The 21,438-nt window shown below is 44.0% G+C and overlaps 1 protein-coding gene and 1 long non-coding RNA gene across 3 annotated transcripts in view; one reads left to right on the forward strand and one right to left on the reverse strand.

Moving 5' to 3' along the window:
* Positions 1–464: 464 nt before the first annotated feature.
* LOC133238276 (uncharacterized) lies at positions 465–4,163 on the reverse strand. Of its 2 annotated transcripts, none has more exons than XR_009733497.1 (2): positions 4,063–4,163; positions 465–1,501 (listed from the first exon to the last, which is right to left on the reverse strand). It is a non-coding gene; the product is annotated as an uncharacterized LOC133238276 (long non-coding RNA). The 2 variants fall into 2 exon arrangements; XR_009733498.1 differs by having other exon boundaries at positions 4,020–4,163.
* A 71-nt stretch (positions 4,164–4,234) lies between these two features.
* BMERB1 (bMERB domain containing 1) overlaps positions 4,235–21,438 on the forward strand; it is a 144,155-nt gene continuing 126,951 nt past the window's right edge. Inside the window, exon 1 of the mRNA XM_061401197.1 lies at positions 4,235–4,521. Within this exon, the coding sequence (XP_061257181.1) occupies positions 4,416–4,521 (106 nt within the window). The 5' untranslated portion in view covers positions 4,235–4,415. The remainder of the gene's footprint in view (positions 4,522–21,438) is intronic.

The raw sequence follows: 21,438 nt of genomic DNA on the forward strand, positions 1-21,438 counted from the left end.
AGAATTTATTGGACTGTGTTGGGTCTTAGTTGTCTCATGTGGATCTTTCGTTGCCATGCACGGACTCTCTAGTTGTGGTGCCCAAGCTTCAATAGTCGTGGCACGTGGGCTGAGTTGCCCCATGGAATGTGGGATCTTAGTTCCCTGAGCAGGGGTTGAAGCTCGGCCCTCAGCAGTGAATCCATGGAGTCCTAACGACTGGACTGCTGGGGAATACCTGAGAATCACCCATTTCCACTAAGTTTTCAAAATCTCCCTGTATTCATATTATACCTCTCTTTTCTTCTTATTACTCATGAGTGCTTTGTTTGATGAGTCTCAGATGGTTTACCTTCTTTAATAGTTCTTTCCCCCAAAGGAATCAGCTTTTCAGTTAGACATCCTCTCTACTACTCCTTGATTTTCTACTAGGTTGGTACAAAAGTAATTGTGGTTTTGGATGGTGAATTTTAAATCATTATAACTAGGCTCAAACACATCTTTATTAATCAAAATGGATATCATTACAATCAACACATTTTTGCCAATGAGAAATAAATTTGTCCATTCCTGTAGCATAAAAATCTGTGCTTTGGGATTCGAAGAACTCCTGGAAAACATTTTCTGCCTCTGGTTGGTTGTGGAAGCATTTTCCCTGCTAAAAGTTGTTGAGATGGTTGAAGAAGTTGCAGTTGGTTTGCAAGGGCTCAGGTGAATACGACGGATGAGGCAACACTTTATAGCCCAATTTGTTCAACTTTTGAAGCGTTGGTAGTGTGATGTGTGGTTGGGCATTGTCATGGGGAAGAATTGGGCCCTTTCTGTGGACTGATGTCAGCTGCAGATGTTGCAGTTTTGGGTGCATCTCATCAATTTGCTGAGCATATTCCTCACATGTAATCGTTTCACTGGGATTCAGAAAGCTGCAGTGCATCAGATGGGCAGCAGAACACCAAACAGTGACCATGACCTTTTTTTGGTGTGTTTGGCTTTGAGGAGTGCTTTGGAGCTTCTTCTTGGTCCAACCACTGAGCTGGTCATTGCTGGTTGTTGTATAAAATTCACTTTTCGCTGCACGTCCAATCTGATCAAGAAATGGTTTATTGTTGTTATGTAGAATAAGAAAAGACAACACTTCAAAATGATTTAATTTGAGGTCAGCTCATGAGGCACCCACTTGAGTTTTTTCACCTTTCCAATTTGCTCCAAATGCCAAAAGACCATAGGATGGTCCACGTTGCGTTCTTCAGCAATTTCTCTTGTAGTTGTAAGAGGATGAGCTTTGATGATCCTCTCAATTGGTCACTGGAACTTCCGAGGACCAGTCACTGCACTCCTCATCTTCAAGGCTCTTGTCTCTTTTGCAAAACTTGAACCACCATAGCACTGTACCTTAGCCATTCCTGGGCCAAATGTGTTACTGATGTTGCGACTTGTCTCCATTGCTTTACGTATGACCCATTTTGAACTTGAATAAGAAAATCGCTCCAGTTTGCTTTGTGTCTAACATCATTTCCCTAGTCTAAAATAAATATAAAATAGACAGGTAATAAGTCATTAGCAAAAAAAAAAAATAAAGCTAGAAATGCACATTAAAATAATGTATAATAGAACCACATTTATTTAAGAATGTTTTCCAATATCAAACAGTGAAATTCAACAGTGCAAAACTACAATTACTTTCGCACCAAAGTAATACTTCCTTAATTTATGTTTTTATCATTATTATTTTTTCTACTCTACTTAGGTTTTATTTGTTCTTTTTTCTTACAGTATTTTCAGTTTAACATTTAACCATTTAAAAAATTTATTTTATTTTATTGAAGGATAATTGCTTTACAGAATTTTGTTTTCTGTCAAACCTCAACATGAATCAGCCATAGATATACATATATCCCCTCCCTTTTGAACCTCTCTCCCACATCCCTCCCCATCCCACCCCTCTAGGTTGATACAGAGCCCTTGTTTGAGTTTCCTGAGCCACATAGCAAACTCCTGTTGGCTATCTATTTTACATATGGTAATGCAAGTTTCTATTCTAAAGGAGATCAGTCCTGGGTGTTCTTTGGAAGGAATGATGCTAAAGCTGAAACCCCAGTACTTTGGCCACCTCATGTGAAGAGCTGACTCATTGGAAAAGACTCTGATGCTGGGAGGGATTGGGGGCAAGAGGAGAAGGGGACGACAGAGGATGAGATGGCTGGATGGCATCACCAACTTGATGGACAAGAGTTTGGGTGAACGCCGGGAGTTGGTGATGGACATGGGGGCCTGGCGTGCTGTGATTCATGGGGTCGCAAAGAGTTGGACACGACTGAGTGACTGAACTGAACTGAATGCAAGTTTCCACATTACTCTTTCCATACACCTCACCCTCTCCTCCCTTCTCCCCATGTCCATGTCTATTCCCTATGTCTGTTTCTCCATTGCTGCCCCGTAAATAAATTCTTCAGTACCATTTTTCTGGGTTCCATATATATGCTTTAGAATATGATATTTATCTTTCTCTTTCCGACTCACTTCACTCTGTATTAGGTTTTAGGTTCATCCACACCATTAGAACTGACTCAAATGCATTTCTTTTTATGGCTGAATAATATTCCATTGTGTATATGTACCACAACTTCTTTATCCATTCATCTGTCGATGCACATCTAACATTTAACCATTTTTTAAAACCAGTTCAACCAGTTTTAAACATATAAAGTCAGTGGTATTAACTATTTTCACATTGTTGTGCATCACCCCCATTCTTTTAAATTTAATTTATAACTCTTTTCATCTGTAATACTGCAAATCTATACCCAATAAATAAAACACCCCATTCTTCCCTCCTCCCAGCCTCTGGCAACTTCTATTCTACTTTCTGTTCCCATGATTTAGACTACTCTAGGCACCTCACATAAATGGAATCATACAGTGCTTTTCTTTTTTTGACTGGCTTATTTCACTTAGCATTATATCCTCAAGTTTCATCCACGTTGTAGCCTATTACAGAATTCCTTTCCTTTTTAAAGGCTGAATAGTATTCCACTGTATGAAAGGCCATGTTTTGCTTACCTATTCATCCTAACCCATTTATTTTTAGTCTTACATTTTTAAATGCATGCATTTAAGGCTATACATTTACTTACATCAAAACTTACAAGTTTTGATATGTGATATTCTCATGCTTATCCAGGTCTAAATATTTTATGATTTTTATTGTTATTTCCTTTTTCTCTCATGAGCTATTTAGAAGTTCTTTCATTGATTATAAATTTTTAATGACTCTTGTTACCAGTTGATAAATCATTTTCTTAAAAGGCTGGGCCTTTTCATTCCTCCATGAGCCATGTGGATCCCGAAAATCATTCCCTATTATATCTTAAAAATAAGAACAAACAATAGATAATCAACCTGTGTCCTATAGGTCTTCCCTCTTCCCCATACAAAGCTACATACCTGTGCAGTTAAGAAGGTCAGGACAATAAAGGGGCTAAGTCTAGATTCAAGTGCTGACCAGACCACTTGGTAAGTGTGGGAATTTGGGCAACTAAATTAATCTTTCTGCATCTCAGTTTCATCCTCTATAAAACAAAGCTAACAAAACAGTATCTGTTTCACAGAGTTATTGGGGAGTGTTCAGCCCTTAGCCATCATTCAATAAATATTACTATTTAAAAAATCCATCTAGCTGTGGATTTTACTTTGTACTTTTAATGCTGCCATGCTAATATCAACCCCTGGGTTTCTGGGCAGTAAAGACTCATGTTCTAAATAGCTTTGTTATACTGATGTCCAAAATATTTTTATGCCTCTCAAGTTCACGCAAACACCTACGGGGTGGACACAGGCGCTGGGAGAGAAGACTGTCCCATTTAACATTCAAATTCAAAATGCACATAAATGCAAACTACAGAGGTTCTCACAGGCACAGAACACACAGATCCAGGTCCACACTCACGCTTCCGCGCACTCGCCACAAAGATGGATCCATCGCCCACAGACAGAAACGCTCTCACAAATCCCACTCAAAGCCTAGCAGCACGCTGACATACCACAAGCCACTCGCAGCGCCAGCCCCATGCAAAGCATCACCACCTGCTCCAGTAGGGGGCTGCTGCCTTGTTTTTACTTCCTTTAGGTTGGTTCTATTTTAGTTGTTGTTTTTGTTGTTCTTCGAGTTATTATCTGCCCCCTTTTCTGTCTACCCAGCCCCCAAGCTCCCCTCCCAAGCCTCCACTGCGCATGCGCCCTCATCCTTTCCCCGCCCCTCCCTCCACCCTCCCCGGGTACCAGTCGGCGCTCCCCGGCTCTGGCGGCGGAAGAGATGGAACCGCGTCACGAGCGCCCGGCCCCTTAAAACGCTGCTGGCTGGAGCCGCCTCCCTCCCTGCAGCCCGCGGCAGGGATGGAGTAGAGGGAGACCGGTGGACCTGCCCGCGGGGATCAGCGATGGAGTTGAAGCAATCTTTGTCCGTCCATCTGGAAGCGGAGAAGCCTCTGAGGCGCTATGGGGCGGTGGAGGAGACGGCGTGGAAAGCGGAGGGACTGGGGAGAAGTGAGTACTCGGGCGGGGTGGGTGGGACAGTTGGGGATCGGTGCGCCGGAGCCGGTGGTCGCAGGAGCGCCGGGTTGGTACGGAGCGGACCGAGGGGAGCGCCCCCGCAGCGGGGCTTCAGTCGCTGGAGCCGGAATGCGCAGCGCTGCGACGCTCTCTCCCGCGAACAAAAGGGGGACCCTCCGGACTGGGTTTCTCCGGGAGGCTCGGAAATCTCCAGGCAGCTGAGCCGGGAGCGTGGGGTGGACGCGGGAGTCACCGGATCCAAGCTCGCAGCTGGTTTTGGAAAGTAGGGTCTTTGCCACCAGCCGAGCGAGGAAGGTCTTTTCTCCGCCCGGGATGCGCTAAGGCGGGCTGGAGCCTTGGACCATCCTGGAAAGCGCCCACGAACCCGGAGAGGGGGGAGTGTCCGCTGGGTTTCTGCTTTTGCTTCTCCGTCGGCGCGAGGTTCAGGGCACACCTGAAATTCCCAGCGTTTCTTTCCCCCGCTTTCTCCAGGGTCGCGAGTGGGAGGGAAAGGGTTAGGGGAGGGTTAACCCTGTGCACGCCCTTCCCCTTTTTCTCTGGACTAAGAATCTTTCTGCTTTGGGTGCAATCCTAGAAGGCAGTTCGGAAACGGACCGATTGTAAATATTTGCTGCTTTTCTCTACGGTATTTTGGGGTCAACAGCATTAACAAATAAACTAAGGATTTTTGTGTTTAATGAATAGGATGCTGTAGTTGAAACTCCTGCCCTTAAAGTATAGAGGCACCTGCAGGGGCCCTAGGGTCACTAGCCCTCCCCGCAAATCCGGGGCGCTTCATGGTGTCCCTGCCCTTGTACTTCATCCTTCGGGCTGGGAAAGGCCCTCTCGCCCTTCTCAAGGACCCTCGGCTTGCTGCCGTGGCGCTGAGCAGTGTTGGATCAAAATATTGTGAATATGCTCTTTTCCTGTCTTCACCTGGTAGAAGACTCTGTGTGTGTGTGTGTGTGCTTTCTCCATAGCTGTAATTACAGATTTAGAAGATCTTTTTAGAATGGCTCAACTGTACTTTGGTTTTCATGGGTTCAAATAGAAATCACAACCAATGTCATAGTTCTCCACCTGAAACTGGGAGAGTGTCCAGCCTCTCTCCTTTTCTTTCTTCTTTTAAAAATCTGGGTTCTTCCTCTGGTTTCATCCTTTCAAAACCCTGTGGCTTTGGTACTTTAGCATAACAGTAGAGCTGAGGGTCTCTGGTCTCCCTGCAAGCTCCACATAATACCCACAATGGCTGCCTTTTGTTGATGGATTGCCATGTATTAGGTCTTGCCTGTGCTAAGAACTTTAAATCCATCCTCTCATTCAATCCCTGTAACAGCCTCCTTAAGAGGAATATTATGACTTATGACTCCCCTTGCACAGAGGGAAAAACTGGGGCTTGCTTAGGTAATGGGATTTAAGTGGCAGAGTCAAGATTTGAACTCAGGTTTGTTAGGCCCCTGAGCCCCTCTCTGCTTTTTACATGAAGGTATTTTGCTATCAGGTTTCCTGGAAGCTTTGTAAATCTGTTGAGAGTCTCAGAGCACATTCGGTGATTTTTCTTTTTTTTTTTTTTTGCCCTCCACCCCCACCCTAGCCTGGGCCAGTGGCATGCAGGCTCTTAGTTCCCAGACCAGGGATCAAACCTATGCCCCCTGCATTGGAAGCTCAGAGTCTTAACCACTGGACCACCAGGGAAGTCCCACATTTGGTGCTTTTAGAAGCATGTGGCAGCCTGTTGGTTATGGTGGCCTTGAAAGAAAATTTGGATCTGTGCAGAAAAGAAGCCCTGGGTTTGAATCCTGGCTCTGCTCCTTTGCTGGCTATATGACTGAATTTGTGACTAGTCACATCTTTTAAGCCTCTCTCTGCCTCCCTTCTCTGAAATGAAGATGCTAATAGAATCTACCTTGTAGCTTAATTGTGACCATTCAGTAAGATGATATAGAGTTCAAGGTAAGTGCAAAATATATTAGCTGCTTCCATTATTTTATTACTACATCTGTGGTAAGAACCTGCTTCTGTCCTTTGCAAAGAATTATATAAAGCAACACTGTGAACTAAAATTACAGTGTTGGCCAGGTCCCTGATAATTCTCTTATGGTTTTTTACTTTCTCACCATTTTATTAGGAAAAGTTTCAAACATACGGGAAAATTACAATGGAAACTTGGTAGCATTTTCACTCCTCAAATTTTTGTACTTCTCAGTCTTAGACTGCAAACTGTTAAAGGCTTGGCCAAAAGACTTTCTCATCCTCTCTCTTCCAAACCATTGAAGATTCTGACTCTTTTCTCATTCAAATGCAGGACCACAGTTTCTGATCTGCTTTTGGTGTTGATCCCCAAATCATTTTTTTTCCATTCTAACTTAGTCAAATCCAAAAGCTTCTTAAAGCACTGATCCAGATTTTCACTTTTGAATCTTAAATTTGGGATTGTTTGCAGGTTTTGATCTCTAGACTCTCATCTGTGGCCTTTTTTTTTATTATTAAAGTGGCTTTTTAATTTTTTTTTAATGCTGTGTCAACTCCTAAGGGATCTGTGCATCCATCCTGTAACATCTGAGGCCTCCATTAATTTATTAACGAAGTGTGAAAATTAGTAAAATTGATTCTGTGGCATAACAATTGCCAAATCAACGTTGTTATGCATGAAATGCTGGAGAAGAAAGAGAGGCCCATTAAAAAGAAGATATGCTCTGTTTAACTTTTACACATATTTAAACATTTTATGTTAAACACGGAGTGCATGCGTGCTAAGTCGCTTCAGTCCCGTCCGACTCTTTGCGAACCCGTGGACTCTAGCCCTCTAGCATCCTCTGTCCATGGGATTCTCTAGGCAAGAGTACTGGAGCGGATTGCCATGCATGCCCTACTCCAGGGGATCTTCCCGACCCAGGGATCGAACCTGTGTCTCTTACGTCTCCTGCTTTGGTGTAGGTGTTACTTAAAAAAACTTGAAAAAGGATGGAAAAAATTGCAAGACTGGTCATTTTCAGTTAGGGCTGTATTAATTGTTGTCTTTACTGTTGGTTGTTGTGGTTGTTCAGTCGCTAAGTCATGTCCGACTCTTTGCGACTCCATGGACTGTAGCCCTCCAGGCTCCTCTGTCCATGTGATTTCCCAGGCAAGGATATTGAAGTAGGTTGCCATGCCCTCCTCCAGGAGATCTTCCTGACCCAGGGATCCAACCCCACGTCCCCTGCATTGGCAGGTGGGTTCTTTACCACTGAGCCCTAGAGGAAGCCCATTGGTACTGTAAGCTATAGTTTTTCGGTAGAAGATATGTATAGTACAGTAAGCAAGAGTCAAGTGACATGGATCCAAACCAGCTCTGACACTTTGTCCCTTTGTCACCCAGGGACAATGGCTGAACCATTCTGTGAGTCATCTGTCTCATCTATAAAATGGAAATGTGTTGGTTTGAACCCTTGGGAACTTCCTGGGTGAAATCTGAAACTGGCCCTTTACACAGAGGGCAAGTGGAGGCCAAAGAAACAGGCGGCCATTCCAGATTGGTAGGGGGCAGGTATAATAACAAGGGAACTTATACATGAAATTTGTCTTGGGCGCTGCAAAATAGTAGATCATTGTACCCACCTTCCAGATTCTCAAGAGTTTATATAGAAGCCTTAATGGGGTTCAGTCGTGTGTCCAGATGGTGCCAACAACACCCTACTGTCTCAAAGCCACATCCTTGAACTGGCTCCTCGAACGAGAACAGTGGGCAGAGTGAACATTTTGAGGCTAGAAGAGGACTGAGTAATATTCCACTGTACATATGTACTGCATCTTCTTTATACATTCATCTGTCAATAGACATTTAGGTTGCTTCCATGTCCTGGCTATTGTAAATAGTGCTGCATAAGATAAGATATAGTACATATCTACAATGGAATATTACTCAGCCATAAAAAAGGAATGAAATTGTGTCATTTGTAGTGATGTGGACAGAACTAGAGTCTGTCATACAGAGCAAAACCAGTTAGAGAAAAATATATTCACATATATATGAAATCTAGTAAAAGGGTACAGATGAACCTATTTGCAGGGCAGGAATACAGACATGTGGACACAAGGGGAGAAGGGGGGGATGGGATGAATTGGGAGATTGAAATTGACATATATACACTCGTGTTCAGTCGCTTTAGTCATGTCTGACTCTTTGCAACCCCGTGGACTGCAGTCCACCAGGCTGCTGTGTCTGTGGAATTTTCCAGGCAGGGATACTATAGTGGATTGTCATTTCCTTCTCCAGGGGATCTTCCCAACCCAGGGATCGAAGGTGTGTCTCCTGCATTGGCAGGTGGATTCTTTACCACTGAGCCATCACCAAAGTCATATATATACACTTGTTCAGTTGCTGAGTCATGTCCAGCTCTTTTCGACCCCAAGGACTGCAATACCTCTGGCTTCCCTGTCCTTCACTATCTCTTGGAGTTTGCTTAAACTCATGTCAATTGAGTCAGTAATGCCATCCAACCTTCTCATCCTCTGTCTCCCCTTCTCATGCCCTCAATCCTTCCCAGCATCAGGGTCTTTTCCAATAAGTCAGCTCTTCGCATCAGGTGGCCAAAGTTTTGGAGCTTCAACTTCAGCATCAGTCCCTCCAATGAATATTCAGGATTGATTTCCTTTACCATTGACTGGTTTGATCTTGCTGTCCAAGGGACTCTCAAGAGTCTTCTGCAGCACCACAGTTCGAAAGTATCCATTCTTTGGTGCTTAGCCTTCTTTATGGTCTAACTCTCACATCCGTGCATTACTCCTGGAAAAACCATAGCTTTGACTAGACGGACCTATGTCAGCAAAGTGATGTCTCTGCTTTTCAATATGCTGTTACATGTCTGTGTTTGTCGTAGCTTTTCTTCCAAGGAGCAAGTTTCTTTTAATTTCATGGCTGCAGTCAGAGTCTGCAGTGGTTTTGGAGCCCAAGAAAATAAAGTCTGTCACTGTTTTCATTTTTTCCCATTTGCCATGAAGTGATGGGACTGGATGCCTTTTGAATGTTGAGTTTTAAGCCAGCTTTTTCACTCTTTCACCTTCATTAAGATACTCTAGTTTCTCTTTGCTTTCTGCCATAAGGATGGTATCATCTACATATATGAGGTTGTTGATTTTTTTTTTTTTTAAGGACAGGAGATGGGTAAGGAGCCTCTGGTTACTCTGTCTAGCTAGAGAGTCATCTGATAGTCACATACGCTGAATGACTTCATCCAACAGGATAATAGGGACCACTTTAGGCTGTTGGGGGGATTAAATGAGATACTGTGTGTAATGCATTTAACACAGTGCTTGGCACACAATCAGCAGCCCGTCTGTCATAATGGGATTTCAGTGACTGGCACCCGTCAGCACTGGTGGAGACGATTCCAGCCTGCTGGTCTGTTTTTCCTTGCGTCCTTTTCTTTGTAAATTCCAGGTGATGGTTGTGTAGATACCGCCGTCTTCCTCACTGGAAGATGTAGGAAATGGCTTTCACACCCTTGGAAATCACCTAGTATTTTCTCCTTTGAGAAAGAGTCTAAATTGCTCCTATCCACCTTTGACAGCATATTCCCGCTAGAAGTGAGTAGTTTTTTTTTTTTTTTTTTTTTTACTCAGTTGGAAAATGCATAGTGACATGTCAGTGTGGTTAGGTACATAAAAATATTGCTTTCAACCAACTGTAATTAATTGAGGGAGACACAGAGACAAGGTGCCTTTTGACAAAGTGTAGTGCTTTTTAAAAGCACGGTTGTGGCCAATTCTTGAAAGATTTGAGTGTGCCTTAAAGGATGATCAAGATTTTGAACAGGGGAATTGGGGGGGAGGGTGGCACAGCGGGTAGGAGATGCCAGGAGAGATAACAGAATTGGCAGAGGCATAGAGGTGGAAATAAATGTGCTCTGAGGAGGAGATTGGACTGAAGTGGAACGCTCAAATGATAATCTTTCTATAAACCCAGGAGAGATGACAGTTATTTAAAAATCCAAGGGTGTGTGCTGACTGGCAAACAGATTATTAAACTGGCCAACGTTTTAGGTTTAATAAACAGCGAGGAGACCAAATGCTATGAATTGCTGGCAATCTATGTAATATATTCTTGGGGAAGAGTCCGTGTTTCATCTGTTTGATTAAATATGCTAATGGTAGTTTTTAAATTTATTTTGATTTGGCCTTATTTCTGTTCTCTTGTTACAAAAGTAGTACATGCACTTTATAAAAATTCAAATTCATCTGAAATATAAAAATAAAAGGTGAAAAATAACCATAACCTGCTCTCCCATCCTCATTTATTTATTCAATCAGATCAGATCAGATCAGATCAGTCGCTCAGTCGTGTCCGACTCTTTGCGACCCCATGAATCGCAGCACGCCAGGCCTCCCTGTCCATCACCAACTCCCGGAGTTCACTCAGACTCACGTCCATCGAGTCAGTGATGCCATCCAGCCATCTCATCCTCTGTCGTCCCCTTCTCCTCCTGCCCCCAATCCCTCCCAGCATCAGAGTCTTTCCCAATGAGTCAACTCTTCACATAAGGTGGCCAAAGTACTGGAGTTTCAGCTTTAGCATCATTCCTTCCAAAGAAATCCCAGGGCTGATCTCCTTCAGAATGGACTGGTTGGATCTCCTTGCAGTCCAAGGGACTCTCAAGAGTCTTCTCCAACACCACAGTTCAAAAGCATCAATTCTTCGGCGCTCAGCCTTCTTCACAGTCCAACTCTCACATCCATACATGACCACAGGAGAAACCATAGCCTTGACTAGACGAACCTTTGTTGGCAAAGTAATGTCTCTGCTTTTGAATATGCTGTCTAGATTGGTCATAACTTTCCTTAAGGAGTAAGCGTCTTTTAATTTCATGGCTGTAGTCACCATCTGTAGTGATTTTGGAGCCCCAAAAAATAAAGTCTGACACTGTTTCCATTGTTTCCCCATCTATTTCCCAAGAAGTGGTGGGACCAGATGCCATGCTCTTCGTTTTCTGAATGTTGAGCTTTAAGCCAACTTTTTCACTCTCCACTTTCACTTTCATCAAGAGGCTTTTTAGTTCCTCTTCACTTTCTGCCATAAGGGTGGTGTTATCTGCATATCTGAGGTTATTGATATTTCTCCCGGCAATCTTGATTCCAGCTTGTGTTTCTTCCAGTCCAGCGTTTCTCATGATGTACTCTGCGTAGAAGTTAAATAAACAGGGTGACAGTATACAGCCTTGACGAACTCCTTTTCCTATTTGGAACCAGTCTGTTGTTCCCTGTCCAGTTCTAACTGTTGCTTCTGCTTTATAAGTCCCAGGTAGTGTTCTGGGGGCTTCGAGTATGGTATGGAGCAAGACAGGCAAGGTTCCTGCCTGCATTGGAGCTTCTACTCTAAGGGGAACCTGGAAATGGACTGGGGGTGAAGATGTCAGGTAATACATAAATAAACAATGTCCAGGTGATGTTGTGTTACATGAGAATTAATAGGGGAGGGGCTTCCCTGGTGGTCTAGTGGTTAAGAATCTGCCTTGCAATGCAGGGGATGTGAGGTCAATTCCTGGTCGGGGAACTAGGGTCCCACATACAGTGGGGCAGCTAAGCCCACTCGCAACTTCTGAGCCTGCAAAAGCACAAATAGAGAGCCCACTCACCTCAATGAAGATCCCGCCTGCAGCCAAATAAATAAATACTGAAAAAAAGAGGATTAGTAGAGGAGGGATATTTCCCATCCAGTGCTCAGGAAATGCTTTTCTAAGGAGGTGACATTTTGCCATGTAAATGTCAGGGATCCAGGAAGCAAATGTAAAGGCCCTTGATATATTAGCAGAAGAGTCAGAAGGCCGGGGTGGCTGGAACCCAGAGAGTCAGGGATGAGAGTGGAGATAAATCAGAGAGGAGCCAGATTGGGTAGAAGCTTGTAGGTTGTGGTTAAAAAAAAAATTACAGGTTTTATGCCCCATTGCAGGAGAAGCTGCTGCTGATTATTAAGCTTGAGGTTAACATGAACTGGCTCATTTTTTTCTTAAGATTTTTTTTTTAATGTGGACTATTTTTTTTTAAAGTCTTTATTGAAGTTGTTACAATATTGCTTCTGTTTTATATTTTAGTTTCTTGGCTGCAAAGCCTGGGGGATTTTAGCCCTGCCACCAGGGATCAAACCTGCACCCACGCCCTGGAAAGCAAAGTCTTAACCCCTGGACCACCAGGGAAGTCCCTGGTTTTTGTTTGTAAAAGGTCTTGTAGGCTACTGGCTGGAGTATAAGACCATAGCGGGCAAGTGGTGATTGATGTAATTATCCTTTGCCATAGTCCCAGGTTCCTTCTTTATCAATCCTATTTTGGATAAGTGATGGGAATTTCCTTAGTGTGGAAGGTGTGACCAGGGTACAGGGAGCATGGACTGCCTTTTGGGAGACTGAGCACTAGGTTCTTCCCCCGTGGAGCTAGTGGTCAAGAACCCATCCACCAATGCAGGAGACATAAGAGATGAGGGCTCAATCCGTGGGTCAGAAAGATCCCCTGGAGGAAGAAATGGCAACCCGCTCCAGTATTCTTGCCTGGAAAATTCCACGGACAGAGTAGTCCATGGAGTTGCAAAGAGTCAGGCACAACTGAAGTGACTTGGCACTCATGCACTGGCTTAAGTTCTCAGAGGTGTGCCAGCCTCTGCTTTCTGCCTGGAGAGGCAGCTGACTGTGTAACTTATTGCTGTTGCTGCTGCTAAGTCGCCTCAGTCATGTCCGACTCTGTGCGACCCCATAGATGGCAGCCCACCAGGCTCCCCCGTCCCTGGGATTCTCCAGGCAAGAGTACTGGAGTGGGTTGCCATTTCCTTCTCCAATGCATGAAAGTGAAAAGTGAAAGTGAAGTCACTCAGTCGTATCCGACTCTTCACGACCCAGTGGACTGCAGCCCATCAGGCTCCCCGGTCCTTGGGATTCTCCAGGCAAGAACACTGGAGTGGGTTGCCATTTCCTTCTCCAATGCATGAAAGTGAAAAGTGAAAGGGAAGTCGCTCAGTCGTGTCCGACTCTTGGCGACCCCATGGACTGCAGCCTACCAGGCTCATCCACCCATGGGATTTTCCAGGCAAGAGTACTGGAGTGGATTGCCATTGCCTTCTCCGTAACTTATTGCAGGAAACATGAATAGCAGGATATGAAGATTATGAATATGATATTAGCTAATATGTACTCTGAACAAAGTCAGTTATTTACATTGCTCTGTTTATTCTCTTAAGTTTCATTTTTACATTTCCTTCTTATGTGTCCATTGGAGGAAAAATCCATTAGGCCTATTCTTGGTCTCGATTAATTATTAAATACTTATTAATAATAATAGTAGTTAATGAGCCTTAGCTATGAACTCGAGCTTATTAGATTCTATTAGGTCAGTTGATTGTAACTCCCCTTTTATATGTGGGGAAACTGAGGCTTAAGGAAGTTAAGAAAACTAAAGGTCACAAAACCAGTGAGTGGCAGAGCTGGAGCCTGATTCTAGCTCTGTCTGACTCTAAACGTTCCTAGCTAGTGTCTGTTATTCGTGGCCCCATGCTCAAAATTGCAGAGATCAGAGATGAAATACAGCTCCCAGTCATAAGAAGCTTACAGATTTGGGGGTGTCACAGATGTGAAGAACACCACGATTTATGTGTATCAGTTCAGTCACTCAGTTGTGTCCGACTCTGCGACTCATGGACTGCAGCATGCCAGGCCTCCCTGTCCATCACCAGCTCCTGGAGCTTGCTCAAACTCATGTCCATCCAACCATCTCATCCTCTGTCATCCCCTTCTCCTCCTGCCTTCAATCTTTCCCAGCGTCAGGGTCTTTTCCAGAAGTCAGTGCTTCAAGTCAGATGGCCAAAGTATTGGAGCTTCAGCTACACAAAAATACACATGTTATTTATGTGTATAAACAGTATGAAACAGATGCTAAATGAAGGTACCAGTAGAAAGCGAACAGAAGAAGAGCTTGGCTCTTCCTGGGGCTCCAGTATGACAGCAAGGAGGAGTGTCTGCACTGGACCTGAAGGCTCAGTAGGGTTTCAGTGGGTGAAGAGAGAGAAGGGCGTTTCGGGTGAACTGCCAGCCCCAGGCAGGGAGGTGAAGATCCCAAAGCCCAGAGTCCATGTATTGATGCCAGCTTTTTTTTTTTTCCTGTTTCTTTCCCCATGGAAAGAAACCTCAGGATCTGTCTGGTTCACTTGAATGAATCACCTGCTGCCTGGATGGGCCTGAGTGCTGGAGATAAGCACAGGTGGAGGCTCTTTTAGCGTAGTCCTTCAGAACATCACTCACCACGCTCCCCCAAAGATGCTTACCATACAGTCCCTTCATTCCTTCACTGTTCACTCACCCAATGGGCTTGAGCCCCTACTATGTGTCAGCTAATGAAGACGACCCAGACCTCACCATTAAGGAATTCTTAGGTTGGCTGTATTCCAACACAGTAATCTTGGGCAAGTTGCCTAACTTCCCTGGACCTCAGTCTCTTCATCCATAAAAATGGGAATGTACTTAATACCACCGAACACTTAGAAATGATAAGATGGGAATGCCCTGGTGGTCCAGTGGTTAGAACTCAGCGTTCTCATTGTCAGGTGCTGGGTTCGATCCCTGGTCAGGAAACTAAGATCCCCCAAGCTGTGTGGCATGGCCAAAAAACCAATTAAAAAAAATGGGAAAAAAAGAACTCTTTAAATACAGGTATAGGTTATATAGTATCATGGTATCTGTTCCCATCACTTCATGGGAAATAGATGGGGAAACAGTGGAAACAGTGTCAGACTTTATTTTTGGGGGCTCCAAAATCACTGCAGATGGTGACTGCAGCCATGAAATTAAAAGATGCTTACTCCTTGGAAGAAAAGTTATGACCAACCTAGATAGCATATTCAAAAGCAGAGACATTACTTTGCCAAAGGTCCGTCTAGTCAAGGCTATGGTTTTTCCTGTGGTCATGTATGGATGTGAGAGTTGGACTGTGGAGAAAGCTGAGCACCGAAGAATTGATGCTTTTGAACTGTGGTGTTGGAGAAGACTCTTGAGAGTCCCTTGGACTGCAAGGAGATCCAACCAGTCCATTCTAAAGGAGATCGGCCCTGGGATTTCTTTGGAAGGAATGATGCTAAAGCTGAAACTCCAATACTTTGGCCACCTTATGTGAAGAGTTGACTCATTGGAAAAGACTCTGATGCTGGGAGGGATTGGGGGCAGGAGGAAAAGGGGATGACAGAGGATGAGATGGCTGGATGGCATCACTGACTCGATGGATGTGAGTCTGAGGAACTTTGGGAGATGGTGATGGACAGGGAGGCCTGGTGTGCTGCGATTCATGGGGTTGCAAAGAGTTGGACGCAACTGAGTGACTGAACTGAACTGAACAAATATATGATAGGTTCAAGTGGTCAAACCAAGAGATGGTTCTGGGGTCTGGAAAAGAAAAGGACATTTGAAGTAGGCTGAAAAGGTGAAGAGTATTTAATCACTGACTGGAGGGAACAGCATTCCAGGTAGAGGGAATAGCACATGTGTAGACTGACATGAAACAGCACATTTGACCCAGGAATTGCAGGTGGATCAGTCATGCTTGAGAGAGATAAGACAGGTGGAGGACTTTTCTGGTGGTCCAGTGGCTAAGACTCTGAACCCCCAATATAGGGAGCCCAGTTCCATCCCTGGTCAAAGACCTAGATCCCACATGCTGCATTGAAAGATTCCACCTACCACAATGATGATGAAAGATCCAGCGTGCTGTAAATTTCAGAGGCCTGAGTAAGGAAATCAACTCTGATATTCATTAGAAGACTGATGCTGAAACCGAAGCTCCAGCACTTTGGCCATTGGATTCAAAGAGCCAACTCATTGGAAAAGACCCTGATGCTGGGAAAAATTGAAGGCAGGAGGAGAAGGGGATGACAAAGGATGAGATGGTTGGATGGCATCATCAACTCAATGGACATGAGTTTGAGCAAACTCTAGGAGATAGTGAAGGACAGGGAGCCTGGCGTGCTGCCATCCATGGGGTCACACAGAGTTGGACACGACTGAAGTGACTTAGCAGCAGCAGATTTGAGCAGATTAAAGCTGCCAGGCTGTATGGAGCCACTGCAGGACAAGGGGCAGAGGTAAATAAAGTGGCATCTTAGGAAGACTTATCTGGCAGTTGTAGACTGAATGAAAGAGCAGGAACTCTGGGGCGGCGGAAGACCAACCTGGTGTGTTTTGGAATCATCTGATAAAACAGCAACCCGCTCCAGTATTCTTGCCTGGGAAACCCCGTGGACAGAGGAACCTGGCGGGCTGCAGTCCATGGGATTGCAAAGAACTGGACACGACTAAGCCACTGAGCACGCACGCATGCACGGTCATGACATCACAGGGACTGGGCAGTGGGTTGGGAGCAAGGGGCTAACCAGACATCTGGAAGGGAAAAAACATTGTTGATTGATTGCAGAGAGGAAAGAAAGAGGCTCTTCTAAGCATAGACAGAGTGACAGGTGGGAAATTACTGTTGTTAGCCTGAGGTCTTAGGAATTTACATAAGCATCAGTGCTTCAATAGGATTTAAAAAGGTGCGTGGATTATGGGTTTTGGGAAAAGTGATAGTAATGGCCTCTTACCTTTATAGCACTTTCCAATGTCTACTTCCCCCGTGTTTTCTAACTTACTCTTTACATAAAGGACAAAGAGCAGGAGGTGTCGTGGCAGGACGCACCCCAGGGAAGGAGAGCGGCCTGTACAGGCTGAGTGAGGACACAAGCAGTCCGGTTGTTTGCACTGGACCGGGGTTGTTTGCACTGGACCGGGGTGTCCGGGGGCATGTTTGTTTGGATGACACACAGACAGCAGCTGCGTCACAAGATGGTGACAAGTATGTCTGGATTTCATAAAATCCAAAGTGGAAAGTAACTAAACGCATGACACCAATCACTCAGTTCATTTAAAATTTCCAAACAGGGGACTTCCCTGTTGGTCCAGTATTTAAGAATCCACCTTCCAGTGCAAGGGATGCGGGTTTGATCCCTGGTCAGGGAACTAAGATCCTACATATCATAGGGCAGTTAAGCCCATGAGCCACAACTAAAACCCAATGCAGCAAATAAGTAAATACGTGTTTTTTAAAATTCCCAAACAGGTAAGTCATCCATTCATGTATTTTTCCATTCATCTATTCATTTCTTCATTCTTTGAATATGTATTTAATGGTAGCCTCATATGCCAGATAATTGTGCTAAGCCCTTGAAAGTATAGTAGCACTTTGAGTAAGACATATATTGTCTATGCCTTCAGATAACTTAAGGTCTTCTGGTAAAATAGAACTACCATATGATCCAGCTATCTCACTTCTGGATATACCCGAAGGAGATGAAAACAGTATATCAAAGAGTCCTTTGCACCTCCATGTTTGTAACAGCATTATTCACAGTAGCCAAGACATGCAGACAACCTAAGTGTCTATCAATGGATGAATGGATAAAGATGCGTTGTGTGCAATGGAAAATTCTTAAAGAGATGGGAACACCAGACCACCTTACCTGTCTCCTGAGAAACCTGTTTGCAGATCAAGAAGCTACTGTTAGAACTGGACATGGAACAACAGACTGGTTCCAAATTGGGAAAGGAGTATGACAAGGCTGTACATTGTCACCCTGATTATTTAACTTATATGCAGAGTACATCATGTGAAATGCCAGGCTGTATAAATCACAAGCTGAAATCAAGATTTGCCAGGAGAAATATCAACAGCCTCAGATATGCAGATGACATCACTCTAATGGCAGAAAGTAAAGAGGAACTAAAGAGCCTCTTGATGAGGCTGAAAGATGAGAGTGAAAAAGCTGGCTTGAAACTCAACATTAAGAAAACTTAAGATTATGACATCCAGTCCCATCACTTCATGGCAAATAGAAGGGGATAAGTGGAAGCAGTGAGAGATTTTATTTTCTTGGGCTCCAAAATCACTGCAGATGGTGACTGCAGTCATGAAATTAAAAGCCAGTTGCTCCTGGGAAGGAAAGATGTTTGCTCCTGACAAACCTATACAGCATATTAAAAAGCAGAAAACATCACTTTGCTGACAAAGGTCCATCTAGTCAAAGCTATGGTTTTTCCAGTAGTCATGTATGGATTCGAGGGTTGAACCATAAAGAAGGCTGAGCACCAAAGAATTAATGCTTTCCAATTGTGGTCTTGGAGAAGACTCTTGAGAGTCCCTTGGACAGCAAGGAGTATCAAACCAGTCAGTCCTAAAGGAAATCAACCCTGAATATTCCCTGGAAGGACTGGTGCTGAAGTTGAAGCTCCAATACTTTGGCCACTTGATTCGAAGAGCTGACTCATTGGAAAAGGCCCTGATACTGGGAAAGATTGAAGTCAGGAGGAGAAGGGGCGACAGAGGATGAGATGGTTGGATGGCATCACTGACTCAATGGACATGAATTTGAGCAAACTCCGGCAGATAGTGAAGGACAGGGAAGCCCAGCAGGCTGCAGTCCATGGGGTTGCAAAGAGTCGGACATGACTCAGCAACTGAACAATAACAACAAAAATTACTCAGCCATGAGAGAGAAGGGTATCCTGACATTTGTGACAGCATGGATGGAACTTGAGGGCATTTTGCTAATTGATAAGTTAGAGAAAGACAAATACTGCACGATATCACTTATATGTGGAATCTTGAGCACATGTACACCCGTGGTGGATTCATGTTGATGTATGGCAAAACGAATACAATATTGTAAAGTAATTAACCTCCAATTAAAATTAAAAAAATTTTTTGATTAAAAAAAATAAAAATAAAAGTACGTAAAAAAACAAACAATCAAACTTGTAGAAACGGAAAGCGATAAAGTGGTGTCAGGGGCTGAGGGAGGAGGGAAATGGGAAGAGGTTGGTAAAAGGGTGCTGGCTTTCAAGTATGAAATAATGAAGTCTGAGGATCCAATATGAAACGTGATGACTGGAGTTGATTATACTGAATTATGTAATTGAAATTTGCTGAGAGATTAGGACTTAATGTCCTCACCAAAAAATTAACAAATAAATACATGAGGTGATAGATGTGTTAACTTACTAGATAGTGAGACTCTTTTCACAGTGTTTACCTGTGTTGAATCACTACAATATATACTTTGAGTATCTTACATTTTGATGACTTCCTGGTGGTCCAGTGATTAAGACTCTGTACTTCCAATGCAGGAGCACAGGTTTGATCCCTGGTCGGGGAACTAAGATCCCACATGCTGAATGTTGTGACCAAATTGAAAAAAACCCCGTATTTTTGTCAAGTATAGCTCAATAAAGTTGAAAAAAGTCTTAGGGAACAGTTTCTGTTTCCAAGGATGCAAAACCAAAGGACCAAGCCTTGCAAAACCAAGGCTCCTAGTCCTTCAGAAACAGAATTCTTCAGCTTGCTGACTGGATGCCCTTGTAGCTAAATGTTGTCAAGAGATTCATTTCATTGTTTTGCCACAGGCATGTTTTGCAGGCCCTTGAGAAGTTGGGTCCTAATAGGGTCAAACCAAGTTTTATGGGCTAACCTGAGCACAATTACTTGATTCTGTTTTCCTGCAAGTGCCATGACCACAGACGCTCTGTGTGTCAGATTCTCTGCTGAATGCTCCCTCGGTGTCTACCACATTGCCCAGCACTTGGAAGCCTCACATTAAAAGAAATCAACAGTTGCTGAATCGGGCAACTGTTAATCCACAAAGACTGAGAAGCAAATGATTTAATCCTGTTTTGTAAACATTGAAAATCATCAAACTAAAAAACAAAGTTAGCTGGAGCCTTGGTCTGTCACCTGCCCCTTTCTTGGTTCCTGGGGCTGCTAGTGGTTGAGGCTTCTTGCTTTCCTGCTTCGAAGGAAAGATGCAAGATTTTCAGATCAGATACAAAACAGTAGGAACAGGTACCATTATAGTGAACTGGCAGTGCACAGTGAATGCTACGATAGGTATAGGCTGGGCGAGGTGATTGACACATATTCCTTATCTCCTTGATTCTTGCGTGCATGCTAAGTCGACTCAGTCATTTCCGGCTCTTTGCAACCCCATGGACTGTAGCCCACCAGGCTCTTCTGCACACGAAATTCTCTAGACAGGAGTACTAGAGTGGGTTGCTATGCCCTCCTCCAGGGCATCTTCCCAACCCAGGGGATGAAATTAAGTCTCCTGCATTGCAGGCAGATTCTTTCACCCTCTGAGCCACCTGAGAAGCCCCTCCTTGATTCTTCGATGTCAGCAAAGGTGGGATGCACCATTCATAGTCAGTCACATCTTTCAGGAAAAACAGAAACAAAACCCAGCATGGCAGCATTCAATTTACTGGTCCATTAAATTTCATACAGAGAACAGAGTCGTCTTAGACACTGTTGGTAAGACTGTTGAGTGTTCCAGCCTTTGGGGAAAGCAGCCGGATGTGTCTGCGTGGTAGTCGCTCAGTCGTGTCCTACTCTCTGCGACCCTATGGACTGTAGCCCACCAGGCTCCTCTGTCCATGGAATTTTCCAGGCAAGAATATGGGAGTGGGTTGCCATTTCCTGCTCCAGGACATCTTCCATACCCAGGGATCGAACCTGCATCTTTTGTGTCTCCTGTATTGGCAGGTAGATTCTTTACCACTGTACCACGTGGGAAGCAAGCAATTGGATAACATCTATTAAAGTTTAAAATGCTCATATGCTTCGACTCAGCAGTCTGACTCCTGGGATGCAACCCAATAGAGACAGAAGCACCAGTATATAAGGGCCTATGTACAAAAAAACAAAACCAAAACACTGAACACAGTGGAGGCCCAAGAGTAGAAGAATGGTTGAATACATGATTGTTCATCCACTGTGAAATGTCGGGAGCTATTAAAAAGGAATAAATTAGAGCAATAATACCTGTCTTAGAGGCGTTATTAAGGGAGAAAAATGACTTCAAAGAAAATGAATGTAAGAGGATCTCAT

This window comes from Bos javanicus, chromosome 25, assembly GCF_032452875.1.
Source record: "Bos javanicus breed banteng chromosome 25, ARS-OSU_banteng_1.0, whole genome shotgun sequence".
In the NCBI taxonomy this organism is placed as follows: domain Eukaryota; kingdom Metazoa; phylum Chordata; class Mammalia; order Artiodactyla; family Bovidae; genus Bos; species Bos javanicus.